Source organism: Bactrocera dorsalis, chromosome 2 (genome assembly GCF_023373825.1).
Source record: "Bactrocera dorsalis isolate Fly_Bdor chromosome 2, ASM2337382v1, whole genome shotgun sequence".
Lineage (NCBI taxonomy): Eukaryota > Metazoa > Arthropoda > Insecta > Diptera > Tephritidae > Bactrocera > Bactrocera dorsalis.
In genome coordinates, this window is record NC_064304.1 from 59,961,683 (window position 1) to 59,984,250 (window position 22,568).

At 38.4% G+C, this 22,568-nt stretch overlaps 3 protein-coding genes across 7 annotated transcripts in view; 2 read left to right on the top strand and 1 right to left on the bottom strand.

The window, feature by feature from the left end:
• The window catches only part of LOC105234087 (tyrosine kinase receptor Cad96Ca), a 252,333-nt gene that overhangs the window by 31,207 nt on the left and 198,558 nt on the right, over nucleotides 1–22,568 (top strand). The window lies entirely within an intron of this gene.
• LOC125776665 (uncharacterized) overlaps nucleotides 1–22,568 on the bottom strand; it is a 263,872-nt gene that overhangs the window by 29,140 nt on the left and 212,164 nt on the right. The gene's annotated exons all lie outside the window — the stretch shown is intronic.
• On the top strand, nucleotides 3,724–22,493 carry LOC125776639 (uncharacterized protein K02A2.6-like). Its single transcript, XM_049450088.1, has 2 exons — nucleotides 3,724–3,828; nucleotides 19,826–22,493. The coding sequence occupies exon 2, from the start codon at nucleotides 20,696–20,698 to the stop codon at nucleotides 21,986–21,988; it is 1,293 nt and encodes a 430-aa protein (XP_049306045.1). The 5' UTR covers nucleotides 3,724–3,828; nucleotides 19,826–20,695; the 3' UTR covers nucleotides 21,989–22,493.

Below are 22,568 nucleotides of genomic sequence, written 5' to 3' on the forward strand. Positions count from 1 at the left end.
TTTTTCGCCACAACGGAATTCCGCTTTTGAGAGGCACTTGTTTCGTTCTATAACACCCCTGGAAGGAGAATGTTTTACCGAGTTTTTGATGAGATTACGCCGCCAGATAGCAAAATGTTCATTTGGCGAGACCAAAGGACAGATTGAAGAAATGTGTTTAAAAGATAAAATCATCGTGTCTGGGCACCGTTAGGTTTAAAAAAAGGTTACTTGAAAACGAACTATATGCAATACTGTCTTTTTGAATACCAGGCCAAACAAATCTGCTTGTCAGTAATCTGGCTGTAGCGCGAGTACCTGGATGGCATAACCCATGGGTAGCTCGTAACACTTCAGAGCGGAACTTCTTTGTGAAGAATGGTCTTATGTTTCCTGTTGATTTGTCGCAGACTATTTGTTTATCGCATCTGGGTATTGTGAATAATTTTAACTGAAGTGATGAGTTAGCGTTGTTTTGGAGTAGAAGCTTGAGTTCTTGATCGACTTTTTGGTCTTCAGCGAGTTTGTTGTAATCAATACTGGTTGTTTGGATTTGCGCAATTCTGGAGAGCATGTCAGCTGTTACATTCTCTTTCCCTTCCACGTGGCGAATGTCTGTAGTTATCTGGGAAATGTAATCAAGCTGGCGTGCTTGTCGGTTGGAGCACTTTTCAGGATTCTTCTGAAATGCATAAATTAGTGGTTTGTGGTCGCTGTAGATGTGACAGATGCGTCCTTCTAGCATGTATTTAAAATGACGAACGGCCATGAATATTGCTGTAAGTTCTCTGTCATAAGTGCTGTAACGTACCTGCGTTTTGTCGAATTTTTTTGAAAAGTATGCTAAGGGTTCGAAGTTTCTGTCCGTTACCTGTTGTAAGACAGCTCCTGCAGCTTTATCTGAAGCGTCGACCCATAATGACAACTCGGCGGTTTTCGAGGGGTGTGCTAAAAGAGATGCATTCGAAAGCTGGGTTTTACATTCTTCGAAAGCTGCTGTCGTAATTTCCGTCCAGTGGAGCTTAGAGCGATCGTTCTTTTTGTTTCCGGGACACATGGCTAAAAGTGGTATTTGCGCTTCGATTGCATGTGGGATAAAGCGTCTGTAAAAATTTATTGTGGCCAAGAATCGTTTGAGACCATTGACTGTAGTTGGTTTGTCAAGATCTTTGATAGCTTGTACGCGTTGTTTTAGAGGTCGTATTCCTTCTGCTGAGACGGTGTGTCCTAAGAATGTGATTTCGGACTTTCCAAAGATTGACTTTGTAGCATTCAGTCGTAGGTTATGTTTTTGTAGGCGCTCAAAAAGTTGACGGAGGTGAGATAGATGTTCGTTTAAGGATGATGATGCCACACAGATGTCATCCATGTATGGAAATACAAAATCTAGTCCTCGTAGGACATCGTGTATGAGTCTTTGTAGTGTCTGCGCTGCGTTGCGAAGACCGAAAGGCATGAAGATAAATTCGAAGAGGCCGAAAGGCGTAATAATAGCTGTTTTCGGAACATCCTCTGGATTTACGGGAACTTGGTGGAAGGCTTTTTGCAGATCTATCTTTGAAAAGATCGTCTTACCCTCTAAATTACACGTGAAGTCCTGTAGGTACGGAATTGGATATCGGTCTGGAACTGTTACACTGTTGAGTGCCCTGAAATCTCCGCATGGTCGCCAGGAACCGTCTGCTTTTATTACCTTGTGAAGAGGGCTGGCCCAACTGCTGTTTGATGGGCGGCAGATGCCCAGTTTGATTAAACTTTCGAATTCTGCTTTAGCCGCTGCCAGTTTATCTGGTGAAAGGCGTCTTGGTCGAGCAGATAGAGGTGGGCCGCGAGTTTCGATGTAATGAACGACTGAGGATACGGCTGGGTTTCCGGGTTGTGCCACGCGTGTTAAATTGCTAAACTCTTTGAGTAGACTTGCATATGCGCATGACGTGTCGAATGTTTTTATTGATAATTTATTGTTACTTACGAGCTTCCCAGGCGATGTCACTGAAGTTAGGTTGTCGACTAATCGTTTCTTTTTCAAGTCGACGAACAGTCCGTAGTGACTTATAAAGTCGGCTCCAATAATTCCGCTCGTAACGTCGGCGATGAGGAAGTTCCAAAGGAATTCTCGTCTTAAACCTAAATTGATTTTAAGAAGCACTTCGCCGTATACGGTAATTGGGGTGCCGTTTGCCGCAAACAGTTTAACGGTTGATGGCTTCATGTTGTTGTTTCGAGTGGTTTTGGGAATTACTGATGCGTCTGCCCCGCTGTCTATTAAAAAGCTGTATTGGGAAAGTCCGTCGAAGAGTTTCAAGCGTTGTGTGACTGCAGGAGTTCCGTTACCGATATGCGCTGCAGTTTTCGTTTCGGATAGTCATTCGCTCTTTTGCCTGTTATTATAAGAGCAGGGTTTCCTACAAGTTCGAGCGTTGGCCCCAAATTTATGATGATACCAGCATAATTCGTTTGGCTGTGCGCAATCCTGGCGTGTATTTCGTTCTTGTCTCGGTCGGCTTCGGCTACGGCTTCGCGATCGGTGTGTTTTTATGGATTCGATTTGCCTCGTCAGTTGCGCGATTTCCTTCATTAATTCCTCTAACGTGGTTGACTCATTGTTAGTTTGCATGGGGGTGCCCGTTGCCGGTGCTTGGTTACCTACCATGCTAATTTGTCGAAAATTCATGGAGTCCGCGATGGCGTCTGCAATAGCAACTTTATCTGCTACGTCACCCTTTGATGCAATAACAGCAGCTTGAGCGTGAGGAGGTAGACGCGAGGCCCAGAGGTCTATTATTACTGTCTCGCAAAGTGCTGTGCCGGCCACCCGGCGCATTTCGTTGAACAGTTGACTTGGCTTTAAGTCGCCTAATGGCATATCAGAAAGAACACGTTGTACGCGTCGTTGTTGGCTATCCGCGAATTGAGCTATAAGTTTGGACTTGATGTAGTCGTAACGATTTATTGAGGGAGTAGAATCGATTATCGCCTTCAGCTCCATTAGCTTGCTTGATGGGACTTGTGCCATGACCAGATTGTATTTTCGTGCGTCGTGGGTCACACCTGTAGCCGCGAACCAGAATTCCAGTGACAAAAAATAAGACTCGATGTTGGTGTCGTTCATATTAGGCGGGCTAATGCGAGGAACCATTGCTGCATCCACGTGGAGATCGGGCTGATGCACTTCGATTGCTGATCTGGCCAGAACGCCTTGAGTTTGATTCGTCAGCGCTGCCGGTCGTACGCTCGCGGGCGAAGATGTCTGTGCGGTGCTTTCTCCTTGTTGTTCCATTTGTAGATTCGTTTCACTTGTTCGGGGTCACCAGTTTTAGAAGTTGTTTCTTTATTTAGATGTTTATTTACAAAAAGCTTAAATAATACTTAGCAGGAGGAAATGTTGTCCGTGGATACGTCCGATCGCCAAGACAGTTGATAGAAAAAAGGGAAGAATGATAGGATTCTGTGAAACGGGTTGCTTACAGCTAGAATGAAAAAGGTAGTACAGCGTTGCTAAAGGATAGTGTTGAAAACGTAGCAAAGGGTTGCTTATGAGCGATGAATACGGCGTTGCTACATATATATATTTTATATACATATATATCCAATAATGAACGTTATTATAAAAATTACTTTTAATATAAGGTGAAAACGTTATAAAAATATATAGAGGCGGGTAGCGAACGGTAACCGGGATGCTGCGATAAGCGAAAAGCGATGTTGCTTGGACGACGTCGTATCAACGAAAGGTGCGCGAGCTGCTTTCTCTATTCCTTTTGTTATAATTAGACTGCAGAATGTCATCGCGTTTGGGTGCATGTGCGTGTATGTGTGTTAATGTGTGGTGTTCGCTCGCGTGATGAGGTGATTAGTCGATTCGGTGTGATGAATTGATGCAGATATGATGCGACGTCGCTACTCATTTAGCCATCCCGGCCCCCCTAGGCGAGTATTTAGCCTAGAAGCCGCTGTAGCTGCTGTAGCGTTGCTACAACGCTGCTGAGACCTGTTGACCGGCGGGATTGCGGCCTAAGCTGATGGCGTCGTGTTGATGTTGCCCGGTTATGGCGCCAAGGACGGGATTCTGCTGCAGAGGGTCTACGGCGGCGGTATGCCGTCACAGGAGTCCTTTGGGAACGCTTGACGTTACCACTGGTGCGAGGAGCCGGTGGGCGCCCGGAGTCGCGTCTGGTAGTAAGGTGCAACATCGTATGATGAGCCCGCACACAGATTTGGCAACGATTAGGTGATGGGCACTCCTGAGTTGCGTGGGAAGTTGCCAGACAATTCAGGCAATACCCGTGCGCCTGTGCCACCTGCTGGCGTTGCATCGGCGGCATGCCTTTGAATATACCGCAGTGCGATAGCCGATGAGGGCGGCGGCATAATGGACAACGAATTAGTTGCAAATCCGCTGGTGATGCTGGCGTGCTTTGACGCGGAGCCGTTGTCGCGGTGGAGCCTGTTGTTGTTCGAGGCGCTGCCGGTGCAGTGTTGTGTATTGTATTGTGAAATTTACAATAATATGGACTTTTGTGCCACGATATGTGGCATGAATAGGATGTCATTTTTTATCAGACATTTATGTTAAGTCTTTGTGTCATTAATGTTATTCGAGGTTTCGATTTGGTAAGCGGTTTATATGTTTTAACGATTTATTGATTTATTATTGCGGTTTCGGTTTTACGTTTCTTTATCTTCGGCGGTTGGTAGAAAGCATAATTTTACGAGCGGTCTGGTTAGTGTTCCGGTTTGAGTGCGGAGATCAACTACTCGAACATGACCGTCGGAACCGTAATGAAGTTGTTTTATGCGACCGAGTCGCCATTCCGTGGCTCTTTGAGCTCCGACAAAGTTTTTTCCATTGTCGCTCATAATTTTTAAAGGAAATCCGCGTCGTCCGACAAAGCGGGCAAATGCTGCAAGAAAAGCCGCAGTAGTCAGATCCGAACATAGCTCGAGGTGTACTGCCTTTGTTGTAAAACACACAAAGACAGCCACATACCCTTTTCTAAATGAGGAAGACCTTAGCATTGAGGCCTTTATCTGGAAAGGTCCAGCAAAATCAACCCCAGTGATGGTAAAGGGTAAAGCATAGTTGCAGCGTTCAGGTGGTAGGGCTGCCATGATCTGCGTACGCATCTTGTGCTTGTACATAGTACACTGTTTACACATGAAAATGGTTCTATTAATTTGTGGCTTTAGTCGCGGTACATAAAACTCTTGCCGGACCATTTGTTGCATCAATCGATGCTCACCATGCAGTGTAAGCTGGTGGAGATATATTAGAAATAAGTAGGTAAAACGGGATTTCTCTGGGATAATGATAGGATGTCGTTCATTGTAACTAAGGCTGGAGTTGGCTAGTCTTCCATTTGCCCGTAGTAATCCCTTAGCGTCCAGGAATGGGTTTAACACGAGAAGTGAGCTTCCCTTTTCGAGAGGTCGCTTTTCAAGCAACTTTTATTTCTCTTTGCTGAAATAGCGAGTTTGTGTATACAAGATTAGACTGACCTTGGCATGTTGCAAGTCGGAATATGTTAGTTGTATGTAAGGATCGTTTGATATCCTTTTCACCTTTTGTTTAAGTTTATGGATGAATTTGTGCATATAAGCGACTACCCTTAGTGCTCGAGGAAATGAGGAAAATCTTTAGAGAATATCATCCTCTTCTGGAGTGATATGAAAATTTTCTATTTTCCGACTTTCCGGAGGTATGATATTCCGAGCAGGAAATTTTGGCCAGAATTCTTGTGATTCTGTTAGCCATGTTGGACCGTTCCACCAGAGTGTAGTGCTGGTGAGGTGAAGTGGTTTGCAACTTCTTGTCCCCAGATCCGCTGGGTTATCTGCACTTGCAACATGTTGCCATTTTGCTGAGCCAACTAAGTCTAAGATTTGTGATATGCGATTCGATACATATGTCTTCCAAGTATAGGGTGGTTTTTCCAACCATGCTAGAACTATTTCTGAGTCTGACCAGAGATACATTTTGTGATCGTTTAATTTAAGATGGGTTTGAACTATTGAAATTAATTTTGCTAACAGAAGAGCACCATTTAGTTCAAGCCGTGGCAGGCTTAGTGTCTTCAAAGGTGCAACTTTGGCTTTGGCTACCAAAAGATGTGAAGTTATTTTGCTATCATACTGAGTGCGTATGTAGACTGTTGCGCAATACGCCTTTTCGGAGGCATCACAGAAACCGTGTAATTCTGTGTTAATGCGAGGGGTGAAATTTACCCATCGAGGATTCGAATTTCAGATATAGTATGTAAATTGTTAGCAAATTGAACCCATTTCGCTAAACGTAAAGGTTTTACCTGTTCATCCCATTCAGTGCCATCTTGCCACAATTCTTGAATGAGGATTTTTGCTTGAATCATTATTGGCGAAAGTCATCCTGCGGGGTCAAAAAGTTTTGCCACCGAGGAAAGTATTTGGAGTTTTGTAATGGCGGACATTGTTATCGCATTTCATTGAATTCCTAGAGTTTTAGTTGTACTAGCCTTTTCAAATTTAAGGAAGTCTGTATCTAATAAGTCTTCTTTTTTAATGCCTTTTATTATTTCAGGGTGATTTGAAGTAATTTTCTTTAGGGGGAAACCTGCTGAATTTAATGCTTTGATCACTTGCGATAGTGATTCGCATGCTAATGCGATACTGTAGCTACCTGATAGTATGTCGTCCACGTATGTTTGTGTTTGCAACACAGAAGATGCTAAAGGCAAATTTGTTGCATTTGTTTTTGCCACTTCATGTAGCGTCCTGATCGCCAAATAGGGTGCGCAATTGATGCCAAAGGTGACGGTTTTAAGTTTATAGTCGCTGATTGGACTATTACTTGATTTGCGGAAGACTATACGCTGGAAATCTTGGTCATCTTCATGTACTAGAATTTGTCTGTACATTTTTTCTACATCCCCATTGAAAACGTATTTAAACATGCGCCAATTTAGAATTAGCAAGATGAGATCAGGTTGTAATGTTGGCCCTGTGTATAGTACATCATTGAGTGATTTGCCTGAGCTCGTACACTTTGAGGCATTGAAAACCACTCGTACTTTTGTTGTAATTTTATCAGGTCTTATTACCCCATGATGTGGCAGATGAAAAGATAAATATCTACCTTTAGATACCTTTTCATATGGTACAGTTTCTTCCATATGATTGAGGTCAAGATATTCGTCCATCACATTATCGTAAGCCGATTTAAGCTCACTTTTCTTTATCAGGCTTTTTTCCAGGCTTAGAAATTGCTGGACTGCTGATATTCTAAAGTGGCCTAGAGCTATGGTTTCAGGGAAAGTTGGTTTGAAAGGTAATCGCACAACATAACGACCATGTTCGTTTCTTGTTGTTGTGGATTTGTAATAGGCTTCGCATGCCTGGTCTTCTTCTGAAAGCTGGGTGATTTGGGGTAATTCTTCTATTTCCCAAAATTTTTTAAGTTGATTATTTAAAAATTCGCTTGAGATATTTTCCACTTGTGTGGTGAAAGAATTGATTTTTTCAGGGACTTGGCCACTCAAAATCCACCTAAATATTGTATTTTGGGCTAACAATTTATTGGAGATTTTCTCAATTTTGAGGTATTAAGTCACTGCCTAATAATATGTCGATTTGTGATGGAGTATGACAATTGGGATCTGCTAATTTGAGATGTGAGCATTTTTCTCAGTGTATTTTTTTTACTTCATAGCTTGGAAGCAAATTTGTAAGTTGCGGTAGAACGATGGCTTGCGCATCTATTCTAATATCCGCATTTGGAGATACTATGGTAATTGGGCATATTTTGTTCGAATTTTGGATAATTCTTCCGCCCATTCCCGAGATTTGGAAATTTGAATGTTTTATTGGCAATTTGAGCCGATTTTGGGCTTTTGATGATATAAAGGATCTTTGAGATCCTTGATCTATTAGTGCTCTTAGTTTGAATAAATCTCCCTTATGTGCTATGGTGATGACCGCAGTGGGTAAAAGAATTTTGCTTTCATTTTCTGAATGAAGCGCTTGAATTTTTGCTGCTTTAGAGCAACATGGTTGCTCTTCCCTTTTTTCGGGATTTGAGATTTCGGGATTATCACTTTTGGCTGTAGTGACTAACCCGGTGGTTTTATGAAATTGATTTTGCTTCATATTTTGAAAATTTGTAATATGAAGCAATGAGTGATGTCTTCGTTGACAGTACTCACAACTAAATTTGCTTTCACAGTCTTTTGTCGTATGAGCATTCGACAGACAGTTGATGCAAAGTTTATGTTGTCTGACAAGATTGTTTCTGTCAGATACGGATAATTTTTTAAATTTCTCCCAAGATCTTATGTTATGACCTCCTTTACAAATTTCACATACTGGTTGCCATTTATTAGTTTGGTTTGACACGAAAGTGTGAGTTTTATTAACGTGTCTATTGTATTGCATATTATTGCTGGCTTGAGGTTTGAACAAGTTTTTACTTGAGTCATTTTGATGACTTTTTAGATTTATATTTTTGTTGTCAATTCGCTCAGCTATCTCGTATTGAGCAGTGAGGAATGCTTTCATTTGCTCCCATGTGGGCATTTTTTCCTTTCCACAAGTGATTGTTCCCATCGTAGTAACGCAGCAACAGGGAGTGTTTCTGCACAAATTGTTACTATGATGGAGTCCCATGATTCTGTGGAGATAGTTTGTGTTTTTAACACTGATATGCAATTAGTCACTGTCGAGTATAAATTTTGAAATTCCTGGCTGGTTTCTTTTTGAATTTTTGGTAGATGTAATAATGTTTTTATTGGGTTTTCTATCATAACCCTTCCATTTTCGTATCTTTCGACTAGTGCTTCCCAAGCCAGCTTAAAATTTTCGTCATTTAAAGCGAATCGCTTGACGATACTGCCTGCTTCCCCTTTTGTTTTGTACCTTAGATGGTATAACTTTTGTGCTTGTGAAAGTTTAGGATGGTTTATATAAACGGCAGTGAACATGTCCCAGAAGGACGGCCACATCCATTGAAAACTTCAGTATCACAAGCTGGTACCTTTAGGTACATGCCTTTATCTAGGTCTTCTTTTTGTGTTGTAACTACTCTGGGAGGGGGAGTAGTGGCTCTACTTGGCCTTACTAAACTTATTTGTTCAGTTATCATTCCCTTTGTCAACTCGTACTGATCTCGGCAGTTATCACACTTGGCTGTCGCCGAAGCTTTTGTGTTTTCTGGGAGTTCTGCGTCGTCAGTATCTAGTACTGTATCGTACGCTGCCAGAAGGCGTGCCCATAGATTGTTAACACTTTCTAATTTTATATTTAAAACTGATTCCGTAATGTCAGTAATAGGGGAAGCTTGAAACCGTGTGCAATATCTTATAAAGCTATCACTTTCAGTGATAAATTTCGATATTATATGATCTTTTGATCTCTTTTGCTTTGTACCGTGCTTAGAGCGTGTAGCTTCTGCAGGTGTGCTTTGTTTATCGTCGTCAGCCATTTTTGGAATGGTAAGAAACTGACCTGATTTAGATTCTTTTGAATCCGTGCTCATTTAGAATAAATAAGAATTTAGAAATAAAATTTGATGAGATATTTCTGATAAGTACCGAAAACCGAAAACTCTTTTAAGTAAATAAGAGTTGTTATTCCCGTAAATTTACTAAAATACGAGTTAATTGTTTTTGTTAACCGCACTATTGTATTTAAATTGTATTTAAATAGTTGCGATTTTATATATATTTTTATATATTTTATATTACGAATTTATCCGTATGTCCTTGTATATAAGTACTCGTACAGACGGTATACGAGGTCAATAACCTTTGTACATATATGTGCACGCTATCTGCGTATTGACGTGCATATGATGTGTTAAATTGGTTGGTATTTAATCCCGCTTGTTTTTGTAATTAGCTATTATCGCAGCTTCTACTAATTTAAAATTTGTTATAATTTTTATGTTTCGGATATACCCCCTAAATCAGGGTATGTAGCGTATGCTAAAGGAATAACGAATATATGTATACAGTATGTACATCATATATATGTATATGTACTTATGTTTGCGCGATTAGAATATAGCGAGAAAAGAAAATGAACAAAGTGCAGGTCATTAGCCTCTGCACTTGCGGATTAGCAAGTATGTGCTTCAATATATTAATGTTAATATATATTAATATTAATATTAATTTGTTTGTATGTGTTTGTAAGTACACTTGCGGATTAGCAAGTATGTGCTTCAATATATTAATGTTAATATATATTAATATTAATATTAATATTAATTTGTTTGTATGTGTTTGTAAGTACAAATTTATGTTTGTTGCATTTATGTATTTTAAGTATGCTTTGGGTAAGTGCATATGTAAATATGTATGTTTGTACATATTTATTCTCGCATTGGAAATTTTGCTTTTTATGCCTTTCGCTTACCTATTTTATGCAATCCTGCTTACTGTTTGAAGAAACATAAGGGGTATTGCTGGGAAGATTTGCAAGTAAATGCTTGAATATAATATGTTTGTTTTCTGTTGTAGTGGGTGTGTTTGTATACACAAGGGTAAGCTTAGAAGGCAGTAAATGATTTCCTTTAGTATTTATAAAAATATATGGATGATATATTTTTACAACTGTATTTTGTTTCCGTTTAGAAATTGATCAAACGGATTATATACTACTTAACGATTTTCTAACTGTTGAAAGCAAAAAAAATCGTTTTCGGTCTATACGACCATCTCGTTACAACTTTATTTAAAAACTGATTCTTACAATGCTCTTAATCTAAAAGCTTAACTAAATGCACCGGTCAAAACATAATTGAATTCCACGAATCCGCTAATTTAGGTGGCGCGTGTGCTGACAGTGCGTCTGGGATGTGCTGTGGGAAACATTGTGTAACCTGAGTTGCACATCCGCTCTACCTGCATTATTAAGTATTGCTGACGAATTAGTTTTATGATTTCGGCAATGTTAACATATGCCATGTTAACACTTCCCCTCTTAAAAACGTTCGTCCTCGAGCGTTGTCAAAAATAAGGTAAGTTGTTGAAATTTATGTATGTTGGCTGATCATTTGGGGAATCTTAGATTTGATTCATCCTGAGGTTTGTTGCCGGTATCTGGTTAGCATCGCTATTAGATGAGATGATTATTTTATTTTGAGATTTCTTCCAAAATTTGCAAAAAATTATTGTGACGATTGAGGTAGCTGCAACTGCTCCAAGCGAAAGTGAGCCGTTGGATATAGTTGCTGCTTTCAGGAGATTTATTCTTCGAATGTTACTTATGTGGAGTTCTTTCAAAGCTTCTAGTGAAAGTAATTCAATTCTATTTTTCTCAATTGGTGCGGGTTGCAGGACTGCTGGGATAGCGGGGAGTGGAATTAAATCGAGGTTAATATAAGTTTGACCATTGATTTTCAGCGTTGAATTATGGAAATTGATGAGCTGCGTTCCTGACAAGTTTTTAATCATTCCGTCAGCATCTATGTGTCCTTGAAAGCCATTAAGTAGTAAAATTCCGGTTTTTATTTCTTCAATTTGTGGAATGTGGTGCCCGTTACTTTTGGTGCAAGTTGAATTATGACTATTGATTATTCTAGGTATACAGGTGTTATTACTTATGTTAATTATTTGATTTTGTTTACAAATTTCAATTTTCTTAAAGCTATCGCAATTTTCTTTTATTCCATATATTTCTTTTTTTCCTTTTAAAATTTTATTATATTCAATATCAATAATAGATTTATCAGATTTAAGAACAGGTCTTAATATAATTTTTTGGAAATTTTCCTTAAGAGTTAGTGGTATCTTTACCAAGTAAAAAATTTTCATATTTTTGCTAACAATATTAGTATTTGATAATTCTAATGCCTCTTCTGCATTTTTAAATGGAATTTCATCATTTTCTACTTTTTCTAACGCAATTTCAATTTCTTTTTTATTTAGCAATAATGTATTCAAAATATCTTTTTTCGCCCACTGTATGGCGTATTTTACGTTAATCAATTCTTCTTTTATTAGTCTTATTCTATTTTGCAAATTAATAATTGTTTCATTTTCTACATTCGAATCTTTTCTTATATTATTAAAAAGTTTATTTACTATTTTAGTTACGTTATTTAATTTTTCGTTAAAGATGTCATTTATAATTACTTGTTTATTATTATTATTATTTATTTCATTTATGTTACTGGATATTATTTCCAGATCTTCATGATCGGGGGATCCGGCGATTAATTTCCAAGCCGTTCCCAAAATATTTATTGATCTTCTAGATCTTTTTTCAACTGGTTTAATGGTTTCTAAGATTTGGAGGGATTGGATTAGTTCGTGCTCTAGGATAGGATATAGGATAGTGTCCTTAGGTATGTCCGAGTAAATGAATTTACCAATGTCCGTCAGAAATTGTTCGTATTTGTCAAGGTCTATTACGTGTATTAGTCTAAAGGCTCCGTTTTGAATTTTTGCTAGTCCGTCATTTACTGTAACTAATTGTGCGTTCGAGTAGTCGTAGATGTCCGTTGTCGCAGTGGCATCGTAAATTAAAAGACATCTGAAAGGGAGAGGTTAATTTTGATTTTTAATGTTACTTTTATGGACTATTTTCCCTGATTCTGTTAATATTGTTGAATTTCTGTCTTCCTTTACTGTTTCTTTTCTAAATTTTGGGGAGATTTTCGTACCTAATCTTTTGTTTATTTTCACATAAATAATTTCTCCTGGGTGGTAAATTTTTATGGGATGTCGTTTTTTGTTATGATAAGAAAGGTCTTTTACTTGCTTGTTTTTTAATTCCGAGATATTTTCATCCCTTGCTTTTTCGAATTGATTTGGATCCGTGGAGACTCTTCTACCGAAAAATACCTCTATTGGTTTCTTTTTCGTGGTTGAGTGAACTGTATAATTGTATTCGTATACGGAATTGTCAAGGAGTTCTGCGAATGAATTGAAATTTCGTTCTGCTTTTAAACAACGCATTATTTCCGTGAGTGTCGAGTGAAAACGCTCTACTTGACCATTAACGGAACTTGTATAAGGCGGTGTTTTAAAAATTTGTATGTTAAGTGTGTCTTCCAATAAAAATTTTATAGTTGCTGAGTTGAGGGATGTTTCATTGTCAAATACGACCGATTCCGGTACGCCAAATTGAAAGAGTAGTTCACGAAGAGGTTCTTTAACATGCTCTATTGCTCTCGATTTCAGTATTTTGGTTTGCGCATATTTCGAAAATTTGTCTATCGCTGTTAGGACTATATTTTTGCTTGTTATGTAGATATCGATATGTAAAATTTGTCCTGGATACTGGGGTATAGGGGTTTCACCTAATTCTGGTTTGCTAGGATGACGGTCGTACTTATTTTCTTTACATACTGAACACTGTTGAATTATGCTTTTTATTTTTTTCGTCATTGATGGGAAGTAGAAATTTTCGAGAATTTGAATTTTATTTTCTCGACCGTTTCTATGTGCTCTTTTATGGGTTTTGATTATGATTTCCTCCTGTTCTTGTTTGTTTGTCACGTCCTGAACTAGGAGCTGTGTGAATCGGATTTTGTAATTGCTAAAGTGTATTGGGTATATTTCTTGAATTTTCCCCATGATGCGTTCATCTGTTTTTATACAGTTAACTACAGAGGGATTAAGGTATCTTTTGAGGCGGTTTATTAGTATTTCTGAATCGTATCCTGGTTCTTCTAAAATGTGTCTGTGGTACGTAGGGAATACTATTTTAAACTGGTAGGTTGAAGTCGTACCTATGTTTAAAAATAGTTGGTTTTTAAAAACGTTTATAGGGGTTTCTACATGAGAAATTAAATTGTCAGAAGAACTCTCGTCGCTGTGTTGGGTTATGGATAAGGAGTTTATTGGTTCGGGTGGTGGCATTCTTGATAGAGCGTCGGCGACAACATTAGTTGTACCTGGTTTGTAGTGGAGTTCATGATTATATTCCTCCAGAATGGATTTCCAGCGTTTCATCTTCGCATTATTGTTTTTGTTACTAAGTGCCTGCGTTAAAGGCTGATGATCTGTAAATATCTTCACTTTGGCTGAGCCATAAAGGTAGTTTCTAAAATTGTTTAAGGCCCATATTATGGCCAGAAATTCTTTTTCATTTGTAGCGTATGATTCTTCTGTTTTATTGAGAGTTCTGGAAATGAAGGCAACGGGTTTTTTATCCTGTGAAAGGACTGCACCGATGGCATAATTTGAAGCATCGGTAGTCAAATGGAATTCCTTACTGAAGTCAGGGTATGAGAGTACAACATCATCGGACATAAGGGATTTTTTAATTTTGTTGAAGGCGTCTTTTGCCTCATCATCCAATTCAATATTTATTTTAGCGGATTTGTTTTTGGATATACGTCCCTCTTCCCCTCTTAAGAGTAACGTTAAAGGTTTGGACAACTTGGCGTAATCCTTTATAAAGCGGCGGTAATAGCCGGAAAGACCTAAAAATGAGCGGAGTTGCTTGATGGTTTCGGGGTAAGGTATCTTAGCTATCGCTTCCACCTTTGCAGGGTTTTTTGTTATTCCCTTTGATGAGATAATAAAACCTAAGAATTCAACTGAATCCTTAAAAAAATGGCATTTGTCCAACTGTATCTTCATGTTGGCTTCTTCAAGCGTTTTAAAGATTTGTTGCAGATGGAGGGCATGCTCCTGTTCGGAGTTGCTGAATACGACTATGTCGTCAATATACACGTAGCATATCTTGCCAATATGATGACGAAGGATGTCATCTAGAGCGCGTTGGAATATTGAAGGGGCATTTTTGAGACCGAATGGTAATCTCGTAAATTCGTATTTACCATTATTTATTGAGAAGGCGGTCTTCTCAGTATCGGATTCCTTGAGTGGGATTTGGTGAAATCCGCTTTTTAAATCTAACACGGAAAAGTATTTATTGTGTCCAAGTTGAGACAGTACTTCGTTAATTTGGGGTATTGGGTAGCGATCTGCTACAGTAATTGCGTTAAGCTTGCGGTAATCGATTACGATTCTATACTGTTTATTGCCTTGGGAGTCGGGTTTTTTTGTTACAACCCAAACGGGTGAGTTATATGGTGACCTTGATGGCCGAATAATACCATCATCTAACATTTTCCTAATTTGAGATTCTACTTCGCTTTTTAACGCCATTGGATAGGGATAATATCTTGTATATACTGGGGTGTCCTTATTTGTTCTAATTTCGCCTATAACTTTTGTAGTATAAGTGAGTCTATCGTTAGGTTCTGCAAAGAGTTGTGAAAATTTTTCCACTAAGTTATTGATTTTGGTCTGTTGATTTGGTGTCATGTGATCCTTTTCGATATTAATTGCGTTTACTGACTTTGATACAAGCTGATTGATCTTTACTCTAGTATTACCTTTTATTACCATGAAATTTTCTTTGACATGAATAACAGCTTCGAGATCTTTAAGACTGTCATTTCCAAGGATACCATGAAACGAGCGCAATGATGGAAGAAGATAAAATTTCAATTTGGTGTCTGCATTAAAAAGATTTATAAAAGTGTGTTCCTTTATTTCAATGTCTCCTGCTATTGATTTGGCGAAGAAATTTGTTTCATTTTTAATAGGATTGGGCACGATAGAAGGTTGTATGTAATTTTTCGTTGATCCAGTATCTATTAGAAATTTCACTATATTTCCACTCTTCAACCTGCATTGGAAGTAAGGCAGCGAAGAGTGATTCATTCTAAAAAATGTAAATCTGTAGTGTCAATATAGTTGTCGTCCTGTCTTTCCTCATCATAATAGTCAACGTCATTGTCTGTGTGTTGGTTAGTTGGCGTCTGAGGATATTCCTCTTGATTTGTGCCTTGCACGGGGTCTGAATTTATGTGGTAATTCCGCTGTATTTTGTTTGGTACTGGCGGGTTACCAGTCGGAGGTCTTTTGTTGGTCGGGTCAACGGGACGTGGTCTATTCATGTAATTGATATTTCTGGTACGCTGCGATGGATCGACATCCATCGGCTCTGGTCGCGGTAATGGTTTTTGTAAAGGTCGCGGTGGTGGATTATTCGGTTGTTGCGTATATGGGGTTAGCTGTTGCTGGTATTGATACTTCGGTTGTGGCGTTCTATAGGGCATGGTTGGATTCAACCTTGGCTGGGGAATGTATGCCAATTCTGGGTAGAATTCGCTGTTAACCCTTCTGGGGGGAAGGGGTGGACGAATGTCCTGGCCTTTTCTAGCTTGGGTATTGCTGTTTAAGGCGTAGAATGAACGGTAGTTCTGATTCTCTAGTTTTAAACATAAATGGAGAGCCTGGGGAAGATCCGCTGGCTCCTTCATGCCAAGTAGTCTGGGTAAGTCTCCTCTTAACCCACGAATGAAGGTATCAAGGGCTTTATCCCTATATGTGCGCGTTAACAAATGTACGGCTTCGGCGCCGGCTTCCATGCATCCTAATTTGTTAAGGATCAGAGAAAGGTGAGAATACACTCGCTGGTAGAATTCCTGGATTGTGAGGTTACCCTGCACAAGTGAAGTCATTTGGTACTCCAGTGTACCCAAATCGCGCTTATCTGCGTAGTGAAGCGTCAGACATCTGGCGATGGCCTTCCAGTCGAGCGGAGTATTATACGACTCCAAAGCAATGTCGGCATTGCCTACAACCTTATTGCGAATGACATTGAGGATCCCATAATATTTGGGGGTCCCTCTTTGTGGTTCGTAGATCTGGAGGATCCGATCTACGCTCTTCTTCCAGGAGTTGAACTCCCCTGGGTTTCCCGAGAATTCCCGGAGACATCTCACTACGTCCGGTATCTTGTCTAATTCGCTAACGTTATTTGCGAAGTTAGAGTCAATTGAAATATCGGAAAAATCTGAGAAATTCGCATTTGGATTGAGGGCGGCTTGAACTAAGTTTCGCCCTTCTTGTTGAAAAATGTTTTTTACAACTCCTGTTATTATATTCGTCAGTTGGTCCATGTTAAATGTGTTCGAGGTGGTAGGAGCTGGTTGAGGAGGGAGTGTGCTGAGCACGGGTGGTCGAACGAGGTTTGAAGGATTAGCCATATTTCTTAAATATGTTTAAAAGTTTGGCTTGAATTTTGACTGATCTTACGAATCTAATTTGTTTTATTTTTATTTATTTTAGTTACTCCTTCTAGGAAGGGGGCTTTTCTACCCTGGAGGGTCCCGTAGGATTCGCAGGATTAAGCAAATATTATATTTGATGTGTATTAAGTTATCGGCTGTACGAGCCCTTATTTATGAATAGGATTATTATTGTTTTTATTACTCCTTCTGGGAAGGAGGGCTTTTCTATTCTGGAGGGTCCCTAGTGTTGGGAATCGCAGAATTAAGCTATATTATATGGTTTGGTTTTAGTAAGTTATTGGCTGTACAAGCCTTTGTTTAGATGTATACGTATTTATGTATATTAAAACTAGGATATCTAAAACTAATAAGTTGTACATATTTAAGTTTAAGTTCTCTTTTTTTAAAAAACTGACCCTGGAATTTTTTATACGCAATTAAACGTTCTTTTCCAATTTTTAATTATTTTTTTTTTTTTTTTAATTAATTTTCTTTCTTTAAATTTCACTTGTTATTTTCGTTTTACAATTCTAATTCAAATAATTTTTGAGATAATTTCGCTAAAAATATTTTTTTTTCCACTTTCAACAAAAGCTTCTTAATTTTTATTTAGTTTTATCTTTTCAATTCATTTTCAATATTCACTATTTTTGTTCTTTTAAAATTCACTTATCTTAATTATAATAGATGACTTACATTAGAATTCTTAAAATAATGGTGCGGCGGCTGATGACTAGCATCTCCTGTTTGTTTCCTACTGAGGGGCCCTTTCCTGCACACTTTTTGTCCTGGGGGGATGGTGATTTTGGTCACCGGGTTCTGGGGCCTAGTGCTGATGTTCCTTCGTCCTGGCGTTTGTTGCGACGTTATGGACCTGAAGTCCGTGGTGAGCCGGTTTCCTTGTAGACTTTTATTTTTAAGTCCTTCTTGGTTCACGGTAAGGACTTTACCGTGTCCTTTTTTTCCTGCACTTCACTCACGATTCACTACAACTAGGCCCCACGTTGGGCGCCACTTAACGATTTTCTAACTGTTGAAAGCAAAAAAAATCGTTTTCGGTCTATACGACCATCTCGTTACAACTTTATTTAAAAACTGATTCTTACAATGCTCTTAATCTAAAAGCTTAACTAAATGCACCGGTCAAAACATAATTGAATTCCACGAATCCGCTAATTTAGGTGGCGCGTGTGCTGACAGTGCGTCTGGGATGTGCTGTGGGAAACATTGTGTAACCTGAGTTGCACATCCGCTCTACCTGCATTATTAAGTATTGCTGACGAATTAGTTTTATGATTTCGGCAATGTTAACATATGCCATGTTAACATACATAGGTTTTATATTTGATAAAACCGTATGATATCATACATATTTACATATGTGCAAAAAAAATTGAACGACTTACTTTGTCTCGCCTCAAGGGGGTTTTGGGGAGAATATAGTACATATATGTATGTATTTATATAATTTTGGGAATATTATCCGCTTTCGGTTTCCGCCTGTGTTTAGTGTTCTACTATTTCCTCCTGTGTTTAATGTTCCTTTCCTAATTTCCTCCTTTGTTTAGTGTCCTCTTGCTCCCGTTTCCTCCTTTGTAGAGTATGTATGCATGTAGGTATGCGTTCGTTGTTATGTTGGTTTTTTTTTCTTATTATATCGCGCCCGATTTAAGTTATAATTTTGCTATTTTGTTTTTTTTTTGTTAGACCGCGCCCGATTTGTTTTATAATTATTACTATTTTTATAGTTAGAGCGCGCCCGATTTATGGTTTGTATGAATTTTTAATATTTATATTTATTATCATTAATTTTTTTTTTCCCCCCTCAGCACCGTATTCTTAAAATGTTATTTTTTTTTTTTGTTGTTTTATATGTGTGCACTATTCTCACTGGATAACTCTTTTAAGTTTTGTAAAATTTTGTTTCTTTATTTTATTTATTTATGGTTTTTCAAAAACTTATTAATATTCGATTTTTATTATATTTGTTTTGTGGTGGCCTAGACGCAGCAATTTATGTAAATAAAAATAAATTTTTTTTAATTATTTTGTAATTATATATGTATACGTATGTTTTTTGCACAGCACTTTATTTATATATTTATCTTTTGTTTTTTTTTTTGTATATATGCAATTTTTGTACCACAGTACTTGTACATGTGTATTTGTATGAACTATATTTTATTTTCACTGTCTTGTTGTATCCAAAACCGGTTTTTGGTACATATGTTCTTGGTTGTTTGTGTTTTTTTTTTATTTTTGTTTTGTCACTTATTGTTACCTTTTCGGTTTTTATTACCGCACTTTCACACACGTTAAGATTTTTAGTAACTTTTTTTTTTCGAAATCTTATTTTTTTTTTTACTTTATTTAGCCACAGTGCCTTTCTTTATGGCTCGAAGGACCATGTATAAAAAACTCACCTTATAGGCCACTCACACGTTTTTTTTATAAGGAAAAATGCACTAATTCCACAAATCGTTATAAACTTATATTTTCACTTAAGGGTATTATTTTAAAATGAATTTCAATTTAATAGACAATAGTCTTAAAACCGTTAAATATATCTTATATATATATACACAATGATGAAAGTTATGAAAATTAGTTTTAATATAAAATGAAAACTTTAACTATATAAATGCGGGAGCGAACGTGAACCGGGATGCTGAGAGGCTGCGAAAAGCGATGTTGCTTGGACGACGTCGTATCAACGAAAGGTGCGCGAGCTGCTTTCTCTATTCCTTTTGTTATAATTAGACTGCAGAATGTCATCGCGTTTGGGTGCATGTGCGTGTATGTGTGTTATTGTGTGGTGTTCGCTCGCGTGATGAGGTGATTAGTCGATTCGGTGTGATGAATTGATGCAGATGTGATGCGACGTCGCTACTCATTTAGCCAAAGTGCATAATAAGAACTCAAAGGCTGAAATTTTTGGGACACCTCCTGTCGGATGAGGGGATTGAAGTTGATCCCGAAAAAGTGAAAGTGATCACAGCATTCAGAGCCCCGAAAAATAAAGAAGAAGTACGTAGTTTTCTCGGTTTAGCTACATATGTGGGTAAGTTTGTAATTGACTTGGCAGACAGCACTGAGCCTCTAAGGAAACTAATTAGGAGCAAGGAGAAATTTGTTTGGGGCAAAGAGCAGGACGACGCATTTCAAGGAATTAAGGCGAAAATTGCTGCGGTATCGAAACTCTCATACTTTAACCCACAGGACAAAACATGTTTAATTACAGATGCTAGTCCGGTGACTCTGTGTGCCGTATTAGTGCAATTTGATAAGGCAAATACTTCGCGGATCATTTCATTTGACAGTAAGAGTCTCTCACCGGTGGAAAAGAGATATTCCCAAACCGAAAAAGAAAGTCTGGCCTTGGTGTGGGCTGTGGAAAAATTTTATTATTATTTGGCAGGGCTACATTTTGATCTAATAACCGATCACAAGCCACTAGAAACCATATTTAATCCAACCTCACGACCTCCAACGAAGATCGAAAGATGGTTGCTAAGGTTACAGTCATATCGTTTCCGAGTGATATATAAGCCAGGGAAAGAAAATATTGCGGATTCGCTATCAAGGCTTTCCCAAGAAAACAACGCTGATCCATATGATTGGGCCGGAGAGCAACATATTTATCGAGTAGTGTCCACTTTGATTCCGAAGTCACTCTCCATATCCTCCTTATCACAGATTACCAAGATGTCTATATTAGACGAAGAGATACAAGATGTAATGACGTGTCTAAGTCAGGACTCCTGGAAAGCGAATATGTCAAGCCCATATTATCCACTTCGTTTGGAGCTATCTATAGTTGGTGATATCCTATTATGGGGAACTAAATTAGTAATCCCACGAAAGTTGCGAGAAATAATTCTGGGCCTCGCACATGAAGGACATCCAGGAATAAGTGCAATGAAACGGAGATTACGCTCCAAAGTTTGGTGGCCTTGTGTGGACAAAGATGCTGAAAAATACGTCAAGACTTGTCAAGATTGCCTTATAGTGTCAATCCCACCAAAACCAGCTCCGATGGAGATGCACCCTTTCCCAAATGGACTCTGGAAATGCTTAGCAGTCGATATTTTGGGTCCTTTACCTAATGGGGATAACATATTGGTACTAATTGAATACTACTCCAGATATATGGAGTTCAAAGTGATTAAGTCAATAACATCTAAAACCATTATTGATGAAATGGAAGAGATATTTTCAAGATTGGTATTTCCAGAGACACTAACGTCTGACAATGGAAGGCAATTCGTAAGCGTTGAGTTTAAAAGTTTTTGCAGTACCCACGGCATTCGGCTAATGACCACGCCCCCGTACTGGCCTCAGGCTAATGGCGAAGTAGGAAATATGAACAGATCCCTAGTGAAACGTTTAAAGATAGCTCATGCAAACAACGACAACTACAAGAAGGAAATTCAGAAGTTCGTTTTGATGTACAATGTTACTCCGCATGGTACCACGGGCGCTCCACCGACAGAACTAATGTTTAACAGAGTTATAAGAGACAAAATTCCCTTCATTCAGCACCTTGTGGGGGAAATGGCAGACTCAGAAGAGAAAAATAAGGATATGCGAGAAAAAGATAAAGGGAAACAGTTGACTGACAAGGCCAGGAGTGCGGGAAATGTTGACATTCATGTTGGAGATACAGTACTCTTAAAGAATGTAATATTTCCACATAAGTTGACACCCACATTTGATACTACCACGTATAAGGTAGTAAAGCGAGAAGGAAATGTTGTGCAGATTTCCGCTGGTGGTAAAACATACACCAGGGATGTTGGTCATTTGAAAAAGGTTGTAACCACAAACCCATTGCGTCCTGCAGCGCCAGTTTTCTTCGATGCCGAGTCTTTTTCCCGAACTACCTCAACATCTGAGGATCAGCAGAAGCTAAGCGAGAACCTCAAACTACGTCTGGAGAAGAAGGAAGGAATGTGGAGATCTGTACCTGTTAAAGAAAGTGACAATACGCTCCCATAATTTAGCAACAAGGAAAGCGTTGATGTAACGTGTCTGTAAATATGACATTTGATATTAGATACATATTGGACGCCGACCGTGCCGGACGGGAAGGCCGATAGTTATTAATATAATATTATAATTGTTAGTTATTTATATAAATTATAATAAATCGTGAAATCGCAGAATAATACAGATATGACAATGTTGACTTATTTTTTTATATTTTTGAATTACTAAAATTTTCAAATGATTCTTACATAAGTTTATGACAGAAAATAGCAAAAAAGAAAAAAAACAACAAACACATGCGGGAGCTGTAGCACATGAAACTTTTTATTCGCTCCGCTCTGCTACCTCTTCGCCAGAGCAGAGCAAAGCACTTCATTTTTTGTTCTCGCTACAGCTATAGTTTTATACCTAACTAAACTCGGAGCAGAGCTGAGCACATAATTTTATATTTTATATTATTTTATAGTTATGCTATGGCTCCCGACAAAGTGAGAACGGTAGCGATAGCATAGCAATAATTCTAGAAATTTTGCAGCTACGGAGTAGTAAATGGAAACCCTGAAGCCAACAACAATAGCATCATCAGTAG

Coding starts and splice junctions, on each gene's coding strand:
- LOC125776639 (XM_049450088.1), top strand. CDS start 20,696: ATGTCTATATTAGACGAAGAGATACAAGATGTAATGACGTGTCTAAGT.